At 34.3% G+C, this 23551-nt stretch overlaps 1 protein-coding gene across 1 annotated transcript; it reads right to left on the bottom strand.

Annotated features, from left to right (window-relative positions):
- Positions 1–13352: 13352 nt before the first annotated feature.
- Positions 13353–16465, bottom strand: AHP2 (Tat-binding protein 1(Tbp-1)-interacting protein (TBPIP)). The gene is made up of 6 exons (XM_085715310.1): positions 16313–16465; positions 16200–16225; positions 15807–16074; positions 14141–14211; positions 13843–14031; positions 13353–13756 (listed from the first exon to the last, which is right to left on the bottom strand). The coding sequence occupies exons 1-6, from the start codon at positions 16338–16340 to the stop codon at positions 13658–13660; spliced, it is 681 nt and encodes a 226-aa protein (XP_085571436.1). The 5' UTR covers positions 16341–16465; the 3' UTR covers positions 13353–13657.
- Positions 16466–23551: the final 7086 nt, after the last annotated feature.

Below are 23551 nucleotides of genomic sequence, written 5' to 3'. Positions count from 1 at the left end.
ACCCAAAGAGGGTTCGCCACGTGTCTCGCGTAGTCGGACAACAATGACGTGGTCTGAGGTCCTCCAGGAAAGGGAGCCTCTCCAGCAGGATAGGGCGGTATCCGCGGAACATGACAACCTCGTCGTGGCTGAGGCTGACGCTCAGGCTCACCCTCGAGAATAACATTATGTGCCTCCATATAATCTGCCACAACATCCTCTGGCACCCTCATCATCTCCCACCTCCTCATCCTGTGCCTTGGCCTCCAGCTGAAAATACATCCTCTCCTCCTCCATCCGATCATAGCCAACAAAATCATCATCCGCATACCCAGCATAATCATGCGCTGGTGTCGGATCAACCACCTGGGAGGAGTCATCCCATGTGCCTGTGTGCCCTCTCCATGTACCATCGGGTCCCTGCGCCTCTGAGTCTTAGGGACATACAGGTCTTCAGCGCTCTTTTCTCTCCGAGCACTAGCGGTACTCGTCTCTTTACCTCTCCGCATCCTATCCTCTCTAATAACCCGCTGCTGCTCATCCATATCCCTAGCCATATCTGTACAAAACAAATTTTAAAAAACATAAATAAGTTGACAATGTATTTAAGAATACAATGTATCTAAGCATTTACTTAAGGCATTGAACATAGGCGAACATAGGCATTCATACAATGTATTTAAAACTTTTAAGGCATTGAACATAGCAAGTAACATGTAACATATCAAAAAAAAATTGAATAATGTAACATATCAAAAATGAAACTTAGGCATTCATAAAATTTAATATAACACATTCATCAAACTTTATATAACATACCACATTATGTCATGCTTCAAACTTGCCAAAAAATTTGAAAATCCAAGCTTATAATAATTATAACATATATACTTTATAAAATTGAACATATTTGAAAACAAATTACACAAAAAAAGCAAGATTTCCTCACTTATGCATTTTATCAAACACCTTATGTGCATTCTAAATTAGGAGCATAATTAGTGTGATTTGAACATCTAACGGGCTACATTGTACCTACATTGTACCTACATTGTTTCTAAACAACAAATACAGCATAAACAATACTTTAAAACATCAAAATCATGCTTAATTTTCAATTTTCTAACCTAATGTGAAACTAACATTTTGCTCCAAAATATGTAAAATAAAACCCTAAACAAACTACATTGCTTGTAAATATGAAGAATATTGTTGGAACAAAATGTGTTTAACAATGAACCTTAAAGAGTTTTGATGATAACAAGGTATTAAAAATTGTAAATTGGACTAGCTAATATTTGTTCAAGTGTACAGGACCACAGTTAAAAAGTTACATCATTAATTGGTTCTGAATGAGCAAATAAAGAGCAAAAGAAGATGAAGCTTAGATGATTCTGAAGGCAATACGCTCCTGAAAGTAAAAGCGCTCCTGAAGTCAAGCTGCTCCTGAAGAAATAACGCTCCTGAAGTAAAGCTGCTCCTGAAGAATAGTGCTTCTGAAGACAAGAGGTCCAGAAGCCACATCATCAGAAGCTGCACCATCAGAAGCTGCAGAAGCTGCACCATCAGAAGCTGAAGAAGCTGCACCATCAGAAGCTGCAGAAGCTGCTTCATCAGAAGCTGCATCATCAGAAGCTGCCTCATCAGAAGTCCTTTCACCAGAAGCTTAAGATCAACTGGATTTGCAGAAGATTCAAAGATTGAAGAATCTACATTGCAAAAGCTGTCTATTGGATTCGAAAAACAGCAGAAAATCAGTGGAACATTGCAACGGTCATTTCAAAGGTGTTTGAAGGCATGTGCTTGCAATTTGGACGAAAGCGTTGACATTGTACTTTGTACGAATTGTACAACCACGTTCTCCACTACTCTGTTTTGTGTCCACGCTACAAGACAAGAAAACAGCTCCAGAATACGGTCTCGCCTGCATATATGTTCCTTTGGATAAGGAATGGATTTCAAATTGGTTCTTCATAGGACAACAACCATATCAGGCAAAAGATCATTGGTGAAAGATCAAGCTTCAACAACGACTCTTTGGTGTGCTGGCAATTTCACAACGTCTCTTTCACACCTCTATATAAAGGAGTGAAGACCTAGAGATTTGGTAATGCAAGAACGCTGAACGAAAGACTCACAACATTTTTACAAGTGCCAAACCTCTGCTGAAATTGTTCTGCATTCACTTAGAATTTCTGTGTTTCAAAGTCATATCTTAGAAATTCTTAAGTCCATTGAGTCTGTATCTGATTTATATTGTGAGCACCTCTGATTGTATATCAAGTGTTCAACCTTAAACAATTTTCTGTGTAATTTTGTTTAGTTAGGAAGTCTCTTGCAGTTGTGCTTGAGCAGGAAGTCTCTTGATTGTGTTCTTGAGCAAAGGAAGTCTCTAGCTTGTGTGCTTGAGCAAAGGAAGTCTCTTGCTTGTGTGCTTGAGCATTTGTAATCAGATATTACTCTTAGTGAAATCTCCTTGGAAGTGCAAGGGGGACCGGACTACTTCCGGATTGTGGAAGGAACCAGTATAATTGCTTTGTGTCGTTCTTCTTCTCTCTCTCTGTTTTATTCCGCTGCACTTAGATTCTGATCATCACTTCAGAAGCTGTCTCACTTAGCTTCTGATCAGTGTGTTCAAGTTTTTAGGAGAAACGAAGAATTTTTTAAAAACACAATTCAACCCCCCCCCCCCCCCCTTCTTGTGTTTTTCTCACCTTCAATTGGTATCTAGAGCCTTGGTCTGTTGTGTAACACTTAACCGTGCAACAGTCAAAGATCTGAGAAAAACATGTCTATTCCTCCTCCTACTGGATCTGGTGATACTAGCTATAAAAATGTCTCACATGATTATAGTGATAGTAAGAAATCCAGTGTTGGAAAAGTTCCCAAGTTCAATGGAGATGCTGAAGAGTTCTCTTGGTGGAAGACCAACTTTTACAGTTACATCATGAGCCTAGATGAAGAATTATGGGATATTCTGGAAGATGGTATTGGTGATTTAGTCCTTGATGAAGAAAGAGCTGCTGTGGATAGAAAGAAACATACTCCAGAACTGAGGAAACTCTACAAGAAGCATCATATTATCAGAGGAGCCCTTGTCACTGCCATACCCAAAGCAGAATACATGAAGATGAGTGACAAATCCACTGCTAAAGCTATGTTTGCTTCTCTCTGTTCAAATTATGAAGGGAGCAAGAAGGTCAAAGAAGCAAAGGCTCTCTTGCTTGTACATCAGTATGAGTTATTCAAGATGAAGGATGATGAAACTATTGAGGAGATGTACTCAAGGTTTCAAACCTTAGTTTCTGGGCTACAGATTCTAAAGAAGAGCTATGTTGCTTCTGATCATGTAAGCAAGATACTCAGAAGCTTACCTGCCAGATGGAGACCAAAAGTGACTGCCATTGAGGAAGCTAAAGATTTAAACACTTTAAGTGTCGAAGATCTTGTTAGTTCTCTCAAAGTTCATGAGTTGAGTCTTAATGAACATGAGTCTACTAAGAAGAGTAAATCAATAGCTCTTCCATCCAAAGGCAAGTCATCAAAAGCTCTCAAAGTGGTTGAATCTGAAGAGGAAGAACAGTCAAGTTCAGATTCTGAACCAGATGCTGCTGAAATGGCCATGCTCTCAAACAGACTTCAATATCTGGCCAAGAAGAACAGAAAGTTTCTCGCCAAAAGGGGTAACTCCAGAAGCTCAAGGAAAGAAGATCAGAAGGGATGCTTCAACTGTAAGAAGCCGGGACACTTCATTGCTGAATGCCCTGATCTTCAAAGAGAAAAGTCAAAGGACAAGTCAAAGAGGTCTACATTCAAACCAAGCAAATTCAAGAAGCAGATTAAACAGAGTTTAATGGCAACCTGGGATGATTTGGGTAGTGAATCTGGATCTGATAAAGAGGAAGCTGATAAAGATGCAAAGGTAGCTGTTGGGTTGGTAGCAACAGCAACTTCAGAAGCTGGATCAGATTCAGACTCAGAAGATGAAAACGAGGTATATTCCAAAATTCCTAGAGATGAACTTGTTGAGTCACTTAAAGAACTTCTTACACATTTTGAAGTAAGAACCAATGAGTTGAAGGATTTAAAAGAAAAATATGCTGATTTGGTACAACAGCAAAAATCAACTCTATTGGATCTAAAAGCTTCTGAACAAGGACTTAGGGGCTTTGACTTCATGTGTAAAACATATGAAGATCAGCTCAGGTTCTTATGTGAGAAGCTACAATAAAAGTGTAATGAAAAATCTTTAAGTAATCATGAAATTGCTCTTGAAGATTTTATTATATCTGGCATTGACAGAAGCAGAGTAGCTTCTATGATTTATAGCATTTACAAGAACAATGGCAGAGGAATTGGCTTTCCAGAAGTGAAACTTGAGAAAACCAAACTAAAATCTTGTTGTGAATGCATCAAGGAAGGTCTGAAAACCTTCTTTGTACCAGAAGGGGCTGAGTTGGAAACTGTTGTTCAATCAGAACCTGAAGCTTCTAGTTCTAAGGCTAAGATTACTTCAAAGCCAAAGAACTCTAAGTCAAAGGCTATGATCAAATCTGATTCCAAGATTTCAAAGGTTAGGATCCTGAAAAGATCAGAACCTATTCCTCAGAGTCTGGTGAAACCAAAATCTGGGGTTCTGAAGTCTAAATTTCAGAAGAAGTCAGTTACTGCTTCTAAAGTACCAAAACCTACGGTGATGGTTAATCAGAAGCAACCCAACTTACAGCACAAGGTACAAGAAGTGAAGAGTAAAGCCTTAAGTACTAACCTTCCAGGACCCATAGGACAATGGGTCCCTAAATCTAAAAATGTCAATGATGCAGGTATGTCTAAGAGCAGTGCCAAAGCAAAGATCATGGTACCTAGACAGCGGTTGCTCAAGACACATGACAGGAGACAAGTCCATGTTCCTCAGCCTAACAATGAAAGAGGGAGGAAATGTGAAGTTTGGAGGAAACCAGACAGGCAAGATCATAGGTACAGGAACTATTGGTAATTCCTCTACCTCAATTAATAATGTATGGTTGGTAGATGGTCTTGAACATAACCTTTTAAGCATTAGTCAATTTTGTGATAATGGTTATGATGTGCTTTTTGAAAAACCCAACTGTACAGTAATCAACAAGGAAGACAAATCCATTGTGTTCAAGGGAAAGAGAGTTGACAATGTCTATAAAATCAATTTTTCTGAACTGGCTGATCAGAAGGTGATTTGCCTACTATCAGTGAATGATAAGAAATGGATGTGGCACAGAAGGTTGGGACATGCTAACTGGAGGTTAATCTCTAAGCTTAGTAAGTTACAACTTGTGAAAGGGCTACCAGACATTGACTATCATTCAGATGCACTCTGTGGTGCATGTCAGAGAGGGAAAATTGTGAAATCATCTTTTAAAACCAAAGACATCGTTTCAACCTCAAGACCTTTAGAATTACTCCATATTGATTTATTTGGACCAGTGAGTATTGCATCCTTATATGGAAGTAAATATGGATTAGTCATTGTTGATGATTACAGCAGATGGACTTGGGTGAAATTCATAAAGAGTAAAGATGTTGCGTGTGATGTATTCAGTAGCTTCTGCACTCAAATTCAATCTGAAAAAGAATCAAAAATTTTGAAAGTCAGAAGTGATCATGGTGGAGAATTTGAAAATGAGCCATTTGAAGCTTTTTGTGAAAAACATGGAATTTTCCATGAATTCTCTTCTCCTAGAACACCACAACAAAATGGGGTTGTAGAGAGAAAGAACAGAACTTTACAAGAAATGGCCAGAACCATGATTCATGAAAACAATTTACCAAAACATTTTTGGGCAGAAGCAGTGAATACGACATGCTATGTTCAAAACAGGATCTATATCAGACCTATTTTGGAGAAAACAGCATATGAACTCTTTAAAGGAAGAAAACCCAATATCTCTTACTTTCATCAATTTGGATGTACATGTTACATTCTGAACAACAAGCTCTACCTAAAGAAATTTGATGCCAAGGCCCAAAGAGGAATCTTTTTAGGTTACTCTGAAAGGTCAAAGGCATACAAAGTGTATAATTCAGAAACACTCTGTGTTGAAGAATCTATGCACGTTAGATTTGATGACAAAGAGCTTGAAGATAAAACTTCAAAGCAAGGTGAAAGTTTTGCAGAGATACAGGTTCCTGAAGTTACTCCAGAACCTGATCAGATAGCTGAGTCTGAAGATAGTCCAGAAGCTGAACCCACATCAGAAGCGCAGGATGAAGCTGCTTCTGATGAAGCACAAGATGACTCACATCAAGAAGATCCTCCCAGAAACACATTCAAACACAAGTCTTCACATCCTGAGGAGCTAATAGAAGAACAAGATCACATTTCAGACAAGTAGAGTCAATGATTGGACTAATCTCAATGATTGAACCTACAACAGTTGATGAAGCACTTTCAGATGATGGATGGATCCTAGCTATGCAAGAAGAGTTGAATCAATTTCAAAGAAATGATGTGTGGGATCTGGTACCCAAACCTCAGCACAAGAACATTATTGGAACAAAATGGGTATTCAAAAACAAGCTGAATGAGCAAGGTGAAGTAACAAGAAATAAAGCAAGGCTTGTTGCACAAGGGTATAGTCAACAAGAAGGCATTGATTACACTGAAACGTTTGCTCCAGTTGCAAGATTGGAAGCAATCAGGTTACTTCTTTCCTATGCAGTTAATCATGGCATAATATTATTTCAAATGGATGTCAAGAGTGCATTTCTAAATGGTGTCATAGAAGAAGAAGTGTATGTCAAGCAACCTCTTGGATTTGAGGATATTGAATATCCTGACCATGTTTTTAAACTGAAGAAATCACTATATGGCTTGAAACAAGCTCCCAGAGCTTGGTATGATAGACTAAGTAATTTCTTAATCAAGAATGATTTTAAAAGAGGACAAGTTGATACTACACTCTTCAGAAGGACCCTTGGGAAAGATATTCTTGTTGTGCAAATATATGTTGATGATATAATATTTTGTTCTACTAATGCATCTCTTTGCAAGGAATTTTCTGAGTTAATGCAGGATGAATTTGAAATGAGCATGATGGGAGAGCTGAAGTTCTTCCTTGGCATTCAAATCAATCAATGCAAAGATGAAGTCTATGTTCATCAATCAAAGTACACAAAGGAGCTTCTGAAGAAGTTCAAACTTGAAGATTGTAAAGTGATGAACACTCCAATGCACCCTACGTGCACCTTAAGCAAAGAAGATGAAGGAGCTAAAGTAGATCAGAAGCTGTATAGAGGTATGATTGGTTCTTTGTTATACCTTACTGCATCTAGACCAGATATTTTATTCAGTGTATGCTTGTGTGCAAGATTCCAATCAGAACCTAGAGAATCTCATATGACTGCTGTCAAGAGAATCTTCAGGTATTTGAAAGGAACAACTAATCTTGGACTCCTTTATAGGAAATCCTTATATTATAAGCTAATTGGATTCTATGATGCTGATTATGCTGGTGATAGGATTGAAAGAAAGTCAACCAGTGGCAATTGTCAATTTCTGGGTGATAATCTTATATCCTGGGCTAGCAAAAGACAAACAACTATTGCTATGTCTACAGCAGAAGCAGAATACATTTCAGCTGCAAGTTGTTGTACACAACTACTTTGGATGAAACATCAGTTGGAAGACTATCAGATAACTGCTAACAGTATTCCCATTTATTGTGATAATACTGCTGCTATTTGTTTGTCTAAAAATCCAATTTTGCATTCAAGAGCTAAGCACATTGAAATCAAACACCATTTTATCAGAGATTATGTTCAAAAAGGAATTTTAGATATACAATTCATTGATACTGAAAATCAATGGGCTGATATATTTACTAAGCCTTTAACTGTTGAAAGATTTGATTTTATAAAGAAAAATTTGAACATGCACTACGTGTCTGATTAGATGTTTGCTTGCTCCTGAATAGGATTTTAGGTTCTGAAGTTAGTTCAGAAGCAGTAGTCCATCAGAAGCTCTTTATTGAGGTTCTGAGGAAAACTCGCTTCTGATGATAACGTCAGCATCTGAAGTCCAGAAGCTGGATTTATTGCTTCTGAATAGTTGAATTAGTGGAAACGTTGGGAGTTACTTTTTAAAAGTAAATTCTGGCCCACTAACTTGGTAGTTACTCTGTGAACTTCTTACGTGGCCTGTATGTGTTGGTGTATAACAAAAAGGGCAATGATGATTTAATAGCTTTGAAAGTACTTTTCACGCGCCCCCAATTTTGTCATTAATGTTTGTTTGTATGTCTCTTTTGAATTGCAATCGTTTTACTTTTAACACTTTGTCAATTCACACACTACTCACTCACAACAAACACATTTTGCTCTCAAACCTCTTGCGAAGTAAGCGCAAAAACCTTGGAACCCTAAATTCTCTAAATCTTCTTCAATCATTATCAAATGGCATCATCAAGCTCTAAAGTTTCAGAATCTACTTCAAGCAAGCAAGGCGCAACAGAATCTGGGTCAGTCTACAAAGAAAAGACTATGGATATTCCATGGAAATCCTTAATCGTCCAAGTAGAATCGCCAGTCAACATCAACCAATACTAACACAAAGCCATCTCAGTCAAACACTTATGAACCAGTTGGTCATATAATCAATGAGAAGTTGACTGAGTTGGCTGTGCAGAGAGATAGAGTCATCAATAATATCTTTCGCCTTAACCCTCAACCTCTTAATATTCAACCCCTCAACATGATTGTACCAAAAAATGTTGAGACAACCTCAGAGAAAGCCTCTGAGACAACTCCAGAAGCATCTGCTTCTGATAAAGTTGTTTCAGAAGACCCCCCACAACAAAACCTTCACCAAATAAAGCCTTTTCATCCCCTCAATCTTCACCCCCTACAACTTCATCACCCCCAATCATTCCTGAACCATCTGTTCCTGAACAACCAGTTACTAAACCCACTCCTGAACCTGAACCTGAAACTGCCGCTCCTGAACACATTGTTCCTGAGCTAACCTCTGCTTCCATATCTTCTTCACCAGTTCAAGTCATCAAGATCATCCACCATACTGGTGTATGTGATATGGACACAGACTCTGAGGATGATCAATATGATCATGCCTCTGATATGGTAGTTGACCCCACTCCTGACCAACCATCAACCAGTCAATCATCAACTACAAATGACCAATCATCATCAAACCTACCAATTGTTCCCCTAGCCCCTCCAAAACCCTCTAAACAACCTTCACCTCCCACCATTTACCTGGATTCTCAAGTACTAAAAGATGTGTGGGAAGATATTGCTTCTGAAGTTCTCAGACTGATAGCAAGTAGAAATGATCTGGGTCATACAATAAGCTATCAGAAGCAATGGAGAAGAATAAAAGAAAGGGTCATCAACCTGATTTCAGCTCTGCATGATTCCTGCATTGAGGCTCAAGAGCAAGCCAAGCAGAAGCTGGAAGATTGGTTGAATGGCATTGAAGAGAATGCTGGAGATGTAGAAATTCTTGGTACTTGGGTGAAGAATCCACTCAGTATCAGAGGCAGAGAACCTGATGAATTCCTGCCTAAGGAGCTGCATCTGATCATTCCTTCTGAGATTCTGGAAAAGATTGATGCACCTAACCTGGCTCTAGCTCAGGAGAACAAGGTGCTCAAAGAAGAAAATGAAAGGCTGGAAACAGAGCTACTAGAGCAGAAGCTGAAGATATCAAAGTTGGAAGCTGACATGCAAGAAGCCAAGATCAGAGAAGACAACTACAGAAAAGATATGGACAAGAAGTATGCTGATGTTCAAGAACTTCTGAAGAAGATTTTAGAGAAATAAGCCAAACCCATAGTTGCACACTTTTAGCTTATTTTTCTGTCTTTCTAGGCTTTTGATATTCTTTGTTCATTTCTGCTTCTGAATTAGTTCTTTTTGCTTCTGATATTATAAGCTTCTGAATTCTTCCTGCTTCTGAAAATCTTTAACTATTTATACCTTGTGTGTCATTATTTGCTTTGATAATAATGCTTGCTATGACTGTTTATTTAATCTTTGAAGATGGTTAAAATGCTTTTAATTTATTTGAATTATGATCTGAACCTTTAATCTTACGTTTTTTCTCATCTCTTCTTTTTGTTTATGTCTTTTTGCTAATGACAAAAGGGGGAGTATATGTGATAGTATTTAAAGGCTCTGAGCCCCATTAATTAATGTTTGAAAATTTTGAAAATTTCTATCCTTTTTATCGGTGTATCAAAAAGGGGGAGTATCAAATTTCAAATAACAATTAATTGAACCATTCTTCTTATCTATAAGTCAATTCTTTCAATTTTTTTTAGCTCTGATATTATTGTGCGAAAAATGAATTTAATTAACCTGGATAGAACTTAGGGGGAGCTTAAAAACCTCACCTTAAAGACTATCAGACTCAGGGGGATTTAGAGCTTACAAACCTCAGACTCTGAGCTTACAAACCTCAGAACCCCAAGGTCAACTTGTTAATTAGATTAACAACAATTGATCAATTTTTAAATACTATTGTTTGTCATCATCAAAAAGGGGGAGATTGTTGGAACAAAATGTGTTTAACAATGAACCTTAAAGAGTTTTGATGATAACAAGGTAATAAAAATTGTAAATTGGACTAGCTAATATTTGTTCAAGTGTACAGGACCACAGTTAAAAAGTTACATCATTAATTGGTTCTGAATGAGCAAATAAAGAGCAAAAGAAGATGAAGCTTAGATGATTCTGAAGGCAATACGCTCCTGAAAGTAAAAGCGCTCCTGAAGTCAAGCTGCTCCTGAAGAAATAGCGCTCCTGAAGTAAAGCTGCTCCTGAAGAATAGTGCTTCTGAAGACAAGAGGTCCAGAAGCCACATCATCAGAAGCTGCACCATCAGAAGCTGCAGAAGCTGCACCATCAGAAGCTGAAGAAGCTGCAGAAGCTGCTTCATCAGAAGTTGCATCATCAGAAGCTGCCTCATCAGAAGTCATTTCACCAGAAGCTTAAGATCAACTGGATTTGCAGAAGATTCAAAGATTGAAGAATCTACATTGCAAAAGCTGTCTATTGGATTCGAAAACACAGCAGAAAATCAGTGGAACATTGCAACGGTCATTTCAAAGGTGTTTGAAGGCATGTGCTTGCAATTTGGACGAAAGCGTTGACATTGTACTTTGTACGAATTGTACAACCACGTTCTCCACTACTCTGTTTTGTGTCCACGCTACAAGACAAGAAAACAGCTCCAGAATACGGTCTCGCCTGCATATATGTTCCTTTGGATAAGGAATGGATTTCAAATTGGTTCTTCATAGGACAACAACCATATCAGGCAAAAGATCATTGGTGAAAGATCAAGCTTCAACAACGACTCTTTTATTATTATAACATCTATATGACCAGAACCCACCATACAGTATAATCCAATTTAGTACTATAAACAATTATTATAATTGGGTCAGGTTCTTTGCGATGTCTTTGCACACCTTTTTTATTTTAATATATATTCACTTTCGCTTAAAAAAATAAATTTTTAATATTTCTTTTTCTATCATACCCTTTATCACAGGGAGCTCATCAAGATGAGAGGATTAATTATAACTTTTGGATCAACATTAACGGTTAGGATGAAATTTAAAAGCATAAAGCATACATGAACATATCCCTGCATCCTCACAATACATATATCATTTTCACCAGTAAAGTTTAACTTTCTATTATTTTTTAATACAATCAAACTATTAATATTTATCTTATCTATTAGGCCCCATATTATTATTTACTTAACTCGCAACTACATTACTTAATTCGCATGCCATTATATCTATAATGCCAAAATTAACAATCTCGTAACATTCAAACAAAAAATGAAGTAGTATAAAGGACAAACTTGGACACAACCAACCATATTCAAACATGACTTTCCTCAACAATGTGATTGGACGTGATTCCTTTGGGTGTTCTTGGCGATGATTTATACCGGGTGTTACCACCAAGTTTTATTGGATAATTAAATCGAAATTTAAAATTACTTTAAAATAATTAAATTTTAAAATGACATGACATTAAATGATTTAATATTAGATATCCGCCCAACCTCTAGAGTAGCAAAGTATTTACATTTCTATGATCTTATATCAATTTCTATTTTATCATCAACATTCATTATTACCTTGATTTAGTGATTGTTAAAATAGAACAGTGAATTTGACAATCACAATGCAGAAACAGCATGCAAACACTATACTTTAAAACTCAAACAAAATCAAAATACACACTGCACTTGTATTAGAAGAGTTTGGGATCATTTCCATTTCAAAAACACTCTGTTACACGTTTGATTAAAGAATCTAGTTGGGCGTAGTTTTTCCTTAGCAGCGAAAGAAAGAAATATAATTTATTATACTTAAAAATGGATTGCCGGAGAAAGGAAAGCTTCATATCATATCAGGTTAGGTTCAACCAAAAAATTATAGCAAAGTACATATCCAACTTTGACATTCTCCAAAACACATTTGCATTTCAGCTGATGATTCTTTGAAGGAGGCTGCGGCCTCACTAGATGCTGAAATTAACGCTGATGTTTTTGAAAACGATTTTTTTTTTTTTTTTACGAGAGTGATGATTGATGAATCAAATAACAAACGGAATAGAAATCACTCTACCTTCTCAAGGTATGTTGCTGGAAAAGAGGTAGGATCAGGTTCCAGACTAGATTTGAATACAGTGAGTACTAGATGCAGAGTGCACCTCAGGTTAATCCGGAAACAGGCCATTTTCAGCGAGGCCTAGATGATTGTTAAATTACTTGGTATGAGCGCAAGCAGCATGCGATGTTGCATATCAAATATGAACTTGCTAGTAGCCTAGCTAAATATGTAAATACTTTGGTCATTATATTTTTTTGTATTCCATATTTACCATCAAGTTTTCGCATGGGTTTCCAGCATTTACATGGTTAGATATAAAATCAGAATCATAGATTCCAACTTCTAGTAATCATCACAGAAAAATAGGCACCCTTCAGACAAGGACATAGGAAACAGGTTGGTATTTGACAATTCACACATGAGTGCAAAAGAAACCAGAATATCAGAAGACATTTCAAAGCGAAGTTGCTAATTAGTCTTCACTCTTCAGTAGGAAATAGCATGTTAACGTTAGATGAAAACAATTGTCAACTATTTGGTGTTATTATCATTTATCGACAAGTTTAGAATTGTCAGTTTAGACCAGAATATTAGCATACCAGGCAAATCATTAGTAAGTTTCTTAAAGGTGAGATATGAGAGGGTTCCTACCATAGAAAATGAAATTTTAAAGTTCATTTCTTATATTTGTTTATTGGACCTGATTTTTGTGATATTATCAATCACATGTTAGTGGATATGAAGTTTGAAACTTAAGATATTATGTGCCTGAAACATCAATACACAAGGATAGCAATACTATGTAGTGTGACCAATGTCAGTAACCAGAGAGATATAAACAATAATATTGCACCGAGACCATGCCCTGGTGAGTTAGTCTTGTAAAAGACGGTGGACTAAAACCCGAAAACTGAGTCTAAATTGTAAAGACTTACATTACATTGGCTATGTAATTTGTATTCATGTTCAGTACTGTCAGAAACTCCATATAATCTATATACCTGTGTCATAGATTAGGAAGGAAAGACTTCCGAGTTTCGATAAATATATCATTGTCCCCTTGGCCGCTTCTTACCCTGTGGTATCAGGTCACTGCATGACTGCAAACTCACACCAACATCTTCATCATATTCTAGCCCAAGCTCCTCCTGCAATGTTCAATTATATTAGTAGTAATAATGGGCACAACACAGCAATAAAAAAGAACTATGATAGTGACCGGACAAAAAGAAACCTTAAATTCTTTGGGATCCTTAGGTGAGTTCTCAGTGAGGGTATCCCATAAATCCCTGAACATTCTTTTACGCTTCCTCCACTGACTTATTTTCTCCGACAACATACTCTCAACTGCCACGCGTTCTTCTGGCCTCACCAAAGTAACACCTCCACGTAACTTGTTCAACTTGATCTCCAGTTCTTGAACCTGAAGCAGAATTTTATAGATGAGAACCATATCTTAATTGAACAACATTCCAAATCACTAATTCCCTTTCAACAATGTAAAAAGGCACATGAACAACCATATTATTTACCTGCATTCTCAGGTCAACTTCTTTTTCACAGATCTGCTCCATTGTTAAATTTGACTGCAACGACTTAATTTCTGCACCAACAAGTTACATTCATCAATTGCAAGAATTCTAAAATACCAAGCCCTCGCCAGTTTCAACAATAACTGGAATCTTTAACAAATGTCCTACTAGATTGTTTCTTGGAATATTCAATAGAGAATCGAATGAAATCAGATAAAACAAAACAAAATGGAATACAATAAATACTATAACTCAAGATTATTACAATCAAATCCTCTCAAATTTGAGGGTTACTTCGTTCCATTGTATTCCGTTCCATCTTTTTCAGCAATGGAAGATATCAATGGAGATCACAACAAATACTATAAAATGAAATGCAGCACAGCAAACACTATAATTGTGTATATTTTAACAACGGAATCCTACTAATTTGAGAGATACTTTGTATCATTGTACTCCGTTCCATCTCTTTTCATTAATCAAATATAGTACTGGTTCAAGTTTCAATCAAATCAAAAATCTGGTGAAGATCACAATATGACTTCAATTAATTGCAGTGTTTGAAAGACTGAACTGGGCATCGAACTAACAAAACCTCCAGGTATCCACTCAAATTGGGATGAAACCATAACCAAAACGCTCAAATAGAACCATAACAATTATTAAACTACTCAAATTAATTAGTGTTTTAAAGACTCAACCATACATCAAACCCAAACCTCTTTTTAAATCACTCAAATTGGAATGGAACACAAACTAAACTACTCAAATAACCAAAGTGAAGATAGCACCGGTTCACAGTTCCATCATTTAGGTTTTAAAACACCGAACTGGCGAATCATTCAGGTCATGATTCAACTGCTTTAAACCGCTCAAATTGGGATGGAACCACAGTTAAGCTACTCAAATAACCAAACTGTAGATAGTACCAGTTCAATCAGTTGAATCATCCAGTTCATGATTCAACTGCTTTAAACCCCTCGAACCCTAAACAAACCCCAGTCAAAACACTCAAATAACTGAACCGGGCAACAAACCGACAAAACCTCTTGGAGATGGTTCAATTGTTTTAATCCCTCAAATTGGGATGAAATCACAATCAAAATGCTCAAACAACTGAACTGTAAAATTTAAACTACACAGATTAATTACAGTGTTTTAATGACTCAACCATACATCAAACCGGAACGTCTAGGTCACAATTAAACCTCTTTAAAAACCGCTCAAATCGGGACAAATCCACAACTTAAACCTCTTTTAAAACCGCTCAAATTGAGAAAAAAAAAAGACAGCTAAACCACTCAAATAACCAAACTATAGATAGTACTGGTTCACAGTTCAATCAATTGAATCATCCTGTTCATTTACGTTTTAAAACATCGAACTAGCAAATCATCCAGGTCATGATTGAATTACTTTAAACCCCTCAAACCAGAAACAAACCGCGATCAAAACGCTAAAATAACTGACTGCATCGAGTTCAATCAGTTGAATCATCCTGTTCATTTAGTTTTTAAGGCGAATCATCCAGGTCAAGATTCAACTGCTTTAAACCTCTCAAACCAGAAACAAACCCAAATCAAAACACTCAAATAACCAAACCGCATCGAGTTCAATCAATTAAATCACCCAATTCAATTACATTACCAAAACATTTTAACCATACCTGCTTCAACCTCACCAATAACCTTCTTCTGTTCCTCAAGCTGCTTTTGCAAATTGGCATTCTTTTCCTTCATCTCATTAAGCTCTTCGTTATTCGGAATCTCAAACTGATCTTGTCGAGCAACGTATATCTTCTGCTTACCATACTCCTTAAACGAATTCTTCCCGCCTTTTTCAAGACTATCCAACGCTTTCTGTATCGCCGCCTTCTTCAGATTAAACTTTTGCAATGCATCCGCCACATTTTGCGTATTCAGCGGCCTATTTTGCTACCCAAATCACAAAAACATAACAATAACACAATAATTCAACAAATTTTTACCATAAACACAGTATAAATACCAAATCAATAGAAACTAACTGAAAAAAAAGTGAAAGTGAAAACAATTTTTACCTCGTTGACGAAGTTCAACACGATTGCTGAAATGAAATTAAAGAGAGAAAGTGTTAGGTATATGAAATGAAACGAAGAAATGGAGAGAGATGAGTGATGATGATGAAGAGTACCTTCAGCGTTATCGGATTTTGGAGCCATTGTTGAGAATGGAAGAAAATTGGCGGGAAAATTCTGAAACCCTTTTTTTCTGTTCCTTTGTTTCTGAGAAGGTGAATGAAATGGGTATTTTGATTTGATAAGGAAAGTGTTGACGAGGGTATATGAGCTTCTACGACGTCGTTTGTTTGGTAAATGAATGAAAAACGAGCCAAGTGTATTTTTGTTTCTAGGTTTGCAAAATGTGAAACTAGTTTTTGAAAATGAAGACTAGTATTAAGTTTTAATCAATTTCATCATTTGATACAAATTAAAAAAAATGAATTTAATTTGTATATACCGACGGCGTAAAATTACAGATACATACATCCAATCTAATCATGGGCGGATTTTCCAATCTAATCATGGGCGGATTTACCGCCCAGGCTCAGCGGCGGATCTTCTCGGTGGTTAGGAAGTATATGTTGGATTAATTATTTAATTAATCAATTATGGATTGACAATAATCAATTATTATAAGTCGGTGTCATAATATAAATTATGGTCTATTGTGTTAAGCACTAATTATATGATGAATTTGAGTGATTGGGCTTTTGTAACTAAATGGACCGTGATGGGTTGGACCATTTAGATAAGCCCAATGAGAGGTCCCTGCCCTCAGCCGTTTAGCTATTTAAACGTCATCCCATTAGACGGTTAATTATTCTGAATATTGGTGAAAACCTAGAGCTAGACGGAATGAGGGTAGTTACCCCTCTCATAGTTGTCGGCGTTGTCTACGGTTATCCTCATCAACCTAATTCAAAGGTACACAATCTCTTGTTCTTTCTTTGTTATTGATGATATGCTATAATTTGTATCTATTGATCCATGGCTAAACACTAAAATTTTCATCAATTGGTATCAGAGCCAATTAGATACATGTTATAGCTATCGTTATATTGAATCCTAATTAGTTTTGGCTGTTCTGATTTATATGAATTCTGTTCTATCTTGTATTCCAAAACTGATGTATAATATGTAGTACCTATGCACGGTTAGTATTTGCCAACATGTCGAATTTGTCTTCTTTTACGATATGGGGTTTTTCTTTGTTTTTTTTTTTTTGTGAACTCAATGTCGATGCTATCCTGATTTGCATGATTATTTCATAAAGCATGCGCATGAATTTTCCATAAACCCTATTTTCTATTCGACATGTAAATTCGTTGAAACTGATCAACGATTCTAAAAAAATAAAAAAAAAATAAAATTGGGATTTAAATTAGTTTATGAGATCTCTAAATATTTGATGTATACTAATATGAGAATCTTATGTTCTTTTGAATCATGAATTCTTTAGATTTGAGTCTAAAATATAACACTTATGTAAATTTATTCTTTTTAAAGTGTTATAATTGTGAAAAATTCTTAGACTCAGACTTATATTCTTGCATCAAATATTCTATCTTGCATCAAATATTCTATATTAATATATTTTTTGAGAATTGTTGATATTGTATTTTTTTTGATGCATGGATTTCAAAATTTTGTCAAATCTTGAAAAGATCATATATCGATTAAATTGAGAATAATTTATTTCAAATCATGTATTCTCAATATTTGAGCTTAAACTGTTTTTGAAAATTCTCTCTTATATTTACTATTGTGAATTTATAGAAGGCTCAATTTTGTTAATTTTAATGCCAAGTATAATTAATTTATATTTTACGATTATAAATATTCTTGGCATTATAAATATTCTAATGTAAGATATTCTTGAATTCATATTGTCTTAGCATAAAGATCCAAAGTTCACTAATTGATCATTCTTTTGGCGACATATTTAAACTAAGACACTTGTCTTTGATTCTTGTCACAAATTGTTTTGAAGGGTCCTCATAATATTTTGTTTTCAAAATGAGTATAGTGAGTTGTATATATATATATGTCATTTATATTAATTGAATATAATATTGACATATTTCTCTTTAATATACATTATACTTTCTGCTATACTCTCTAATCTAGACCCGTAATTTATTACTCTAAATTTTGTGATAAATACTATTAGTGTGTCTTGTCGCAATTAAATATTTGGATCACAATTATGTTAAACTATGTATTTTTGTATATAGTAAATAATGCATTATTGCATTTTTTATGCTAAAATTATAATGATGAATTAAAATTTGTAAGCCTCTTTGTTGTTTATCTGTTAACTATTATCAAAACAACTTATTAAGAATGGATGCAATTTTTGAAATATGTATCATCCTTACATCTGAATTCTTATATAAATCATATTGATTTATAATTAGAGTCTCACATATGCTTATTTATAATTGCTTATTCTCTATTGATGAATATTTTTGAGATGACTATATTATAAGATATTCTCGTTAAGTCATCAAAATTCAGTGGCTCTAAGTATAAAGATGAATGTCACACTCTGCGAGGTAAGTTGTTATTTAATTATTTTATCCTCTTGTGACTTATTGCTTATTATTGCACATATGAAGAAATTTAGTTCTTCTTCTCTTTTGTTGTGCAATTATGATATCCTATATATAAGTGAAATCCTTTTTCAGAATATTCTAAACAGAACTCTGTTGTTATATACTATTTTCTTACTATAATGCTCCATTTTGTATTTGTGTTTTTTTTTCTAATTTATAGTGGGAGCATTGAAAAATTTTATTCTAAGAGTTCTTTTCTGGATAAATTAGAAAACTATTTGACACACTTCTATTCCAAATAACAATTTTTGTTATTATACTACTTCATATAAAAGAAAATTATAAAGTCATATTTATGATGTGCTAATTTAAAATTTTGTTAAGCACATTTTTCTATCGTTTGAATATGACCGAAGTTGAGTAAATTAAGTACAATTGTTTATGCATGATATTATTATATCATATTCTCTTAAGCATAAAAATTATTTATTTGTACAATTGTAATCTCACCTATCGTGGGTACAATTATGCGAATTTTGTTAAATAGATTAGCATTATATTGGTAACAGTCATACCCTATCGGTGTGTTGTTATTAATATAATTGTTATTATTCAATGTACCTAAAATGTTTATACTTATGTCAATTATAATTAGAATACTCTATCAATGTTTAAATTTTGTAGGACATAAGAATGGTACATTGTGATGATATAGTTCTTACTTATTATCGTTAAGATCCTTGAATGAGATTAATATAAGTAAGTTACTTTGTTAAAAGACATGTAGAAAATTGTATAAATTTTGCAATCCAATATTATTACATTTTGAATTAAATTTCTACCTAAATGTGATTTATATATATATATAAATATATCGGATTGCTACTATCCCTTTGTTATGTGAGTGACGGACATACCCTATCGGTGTGACGTTACTTAACATATCATTTTGTGATAGAGAAATAGTTGAATATTTTATTTAAAATATCTTTCAAACCTTTTTAATTCAACTATCATTGTCTATTCTCTATCAAGTGGGAGAATCATTGCTATGTATTGTGTAACGTGATGGACATACCCTATCGGTATGACATTACTTAACATAATCATCCTTTTGTGGGTAAGATAGTTTAACTATCATTCTTCAACAAGTGAGAAAAATTCTACATGTCAACTAACTATATCTCATAAACAAATATATTTATTTGTTTTTCATATTTTAGATATGAAATTATTGTAGAGACTTATATTGAGGATATTAATTATGCTATTGCTATTCTTTAATACTTATAGAAGCTTATGAATATTTTCTCTTATATCCTCAATAATAATAAAATATAAGTCTTGTGTATTTCCGCTGCTTGTAACCTAATTGTTTCTCAAATTTGTGTAAGTATAATTGTAGCATTTGAGTTTTGAGTGAGTTATTAAAATTGTGAACAGAGTCTTATATCCTATTTTTAAAGACTCATCTCACTCATATGATGATAAATTTTTATATAATCATCATACTCTGTCATATAACGGTTACTATGTTTATAAAATTCTGTGGAATTTTAATTGTGAAAAGGAGATCTTGTGTTATAAAATTCTTAAATGAAAATTTACGTTCTCCTTAATTGTAAATACAGAATATGTGGTTAACTACGAAACCCAATTCTTGATAATATCTGCCATTGATAAAATATGTATTTATGGGGTTTCATATTATCTTTGAGTTACCACTTGTGTTAATAATTCTGCTATGCTCATGTGCAAAATATGTGGTTGAGTTCATGAAACTCTATTGGCTAAAATTATATAACCACTTATGTTGATAATCTTGCACTATTAATTGAGTATCCCACTGTTGAATATTACATTATTATAATATTTTGTATCAGTGATCACTAATGAGAATCCCACTTACTCTTGTTTATATATATGTGGGATCAGTGGGAGTGTGTACACAATATTATATATTATGAGCTCAAATGAGAAATCTCACTCTGGTTTATATATATATGTGAGATCAAGAGAAATGTGTACACAACATTATTGTTGCTATTGCCATATACTCTTGTGCACACTATAAAATATGGCATAACTTAATAGACTTTAAACTTTAGTCTCATTCTATTATATTGAGATATATGTTAAAATTCTTTTTATCTCAATAAGCATCATAATTGGATGCTTAAGTCAATTTTGTTGGAATATGCACAATAACCTCGTAGCATGCAAATATATATTGTGCTTCTGTTTTACCAACATTCCACATTTTATGAGGTCATAAATAGTAAGTACAATGTATAATATCAATACTCCTATCGAGTATGATATTGTGTTTTTGTGGTACTTATAATTTGAGATAATCATAAATGTTCTTTTGTTATTGACATTCTAGTGGCCACATTAATCCACATCCTTTTTCTTCAAACTAAGTGACTATATTAATCCAATTTGGGGATTCATGAATTTCCTATTTTGTTTTTATGGATTTTCATAGTCACGTTTTTGCTAAAACTTGGATTAATTGAATGTCATAGAACATTTATTGATTTTGACTTTATGTAATTACACTCTCTTAATAGGCTATCCCTATAAGTAATTACTATTCGTGTACCTATGTGGATATATGATTTCTGTAATATTGAAAACTCATTGGCAGAACCACTAACCACAGACTTATATATATGAGTATTGTAACTCATAATGATTTGATTAAGTCTATGTTATTTTGGGTTAGTGGGAGTTTGTTACAGCATTTTTTAAAATGCTTGGGCTATTCTTTAGTGACATATTCTTTTTAATTCAAACGTGTCACTATAGATTCATCATTTGTTAGAAAAGTGAGTCTTTGATCTGTATGATTTGTTTTCCCTATCGGATTCAATTTCTGCAGCATTAAAGCTTACTTCTCTTTTGAATGACTAGTGCTTTGACCATACATGTAATTTTAAATTTTAAATTCTTTATGACAAGTGAATTTTTTATTCTTTCAGTAATTGAGTATTGTCATCCAAGTGGGAGATTGTTGGATTAATTATTTAATTAATCAATTATGGATTGACAATAATCAATTATTATAAGTCGGTGTCATAATATAAATTATGGTCTATTGTGTTAAGCACTAATTATATGATGAATTTGAGTGATTGGGCTTTTGTAACTAAATGGACCGTGATGGGTTGGACCATTTAGATAAGCCCAATGAGAGGTCCCTGCCCTCAGCCGTTTAGCTATTTAAACGTCATCCCATTAGACGGTTAATTATTCTGAATATTGGTGAAAACCTAGAGCTAGACGGAATGAGGGTAGTTACCCCTCTCATAGTTGTCGGCGTTGTCTACGGTTATCCTCATCAACCTAATTCAAAGGTACACAATCTCTTGTTCTTTCTTTGTTATTGATGATATGCTATAATTTGTATCTATTGATCCATGGCTAAACACTAAAATTTTCATCAGTATATATATATTTACAGATACATACATCCAATCTAATCATGGGCGGATTTACCGCCCAGGCTCAGCGGCGGATCTTCTCGGTGGTTAGGAAGTATAATTTTCTTATCGATGTCCTGTGTTCGAGTCCTTCCTCTCATTTTTATATTTTTATATTTCTATTATATTTTTAATTCTTGAGAGGGAATCGAACACGCACCCTCCACTGGGTTCTAGCAAAAACTGACCAGTAGACCAATTAATGATCTCATGAATACTTTGCAACAACCAACAGCTAAATATATATTCCAGAAATTTTGGGGCAAATTTTCGTAGCTAAATTCGTCTGTCATTGCCAAATGGTTGTCATTGCATGTTTTCCACTTTTACCGGCACACAAAACGCATGTAATTCTAAGGAGACCATTTTAAAAACATTATGGACCTCTACCTACGATTGTGGCTGTCACTAAAACTTATCATTGTTTAATTTATTTTTATATTTTCTATTCTACTATAAATTCTATAAATGAATAATTCATAAAATTACCACTAAAATTAGTTTAATCAATATAATAAAAGGGTTTTTCTATCATGTGCAAATTTGCACATGTTAAGTTTAAAGTAGTAATTTTGACTTGGAACTTGTGTTTTTTATATTAAATATGTAATTTTTAATCAATAATTGTTGGTTTTCAATGAAAAGTTACTAGTTTTAGTTACCTTAACATGTGCAATGTTGCACATGTTAGACAAACCCATAATAAAATCAATATCATTGGAATTATAAATTTTTAGAATAATATTACTGTAATAAATTTTTAGAATAAATTCTTGAAGTGACTTAACTAGAATAATTCTCCCTAACTATGAAGTATTATACCATTCACCCAAACCAATACGCAATACTCACAAAAATCAAAATTTATATATACTTCATTGCTCATTTAATTTATGGTAACAAAATTTGTATCACTATTCATAATAGCTTATTAAACAAAATGACATAATATCAAGTTACAACATACAATCACTTCATAAGCCCGTAAGAAAGAATTGTTACCAACAAGATCAACGATGCGTGGTTCAATGAATTGATGATATGTTACACCGAACGGGAGATATTCAAGTCATTTGATGATGTTGATATTATTCGAACATTCACCGCAAAGAGGTCTCAGAAAGGGCATTTACCTCCTAATTTTATTTAGCACACTATTGACATGTTATGTTACATCTCTCTTATTTTAAATTGTACTTTTATCGACAAAATGACGAGTCTCTTTTATTTCGATTTATGACTATTTATATATTATGTCACATGTAAATTTGCGGTCAAAATTTTGCCCAGTCTCGATAAAATTTCTGGCTCCGAATCTAATCATGTTACA

Source organism: Medicago sativa, chromosome 5 (genome assembly GCF_051527215.1).
Source record: "Medicago sativa cultivar Bolivia chromosome 5, Bolivia_mono, whole genome shotgun sequence".
NCBI classification, from domain to species: Eukaryota; Viridiplantae; Streptophyta; class Magnoliopsida; order Fabales; family Fabaceae; genus Medicago; species Medicago sativa.
The sequence above is the reverse complement of the archived record's forward strand: the minus strand, read 5'-3'. Positions and strand labels throughout refer to the sequence as shown.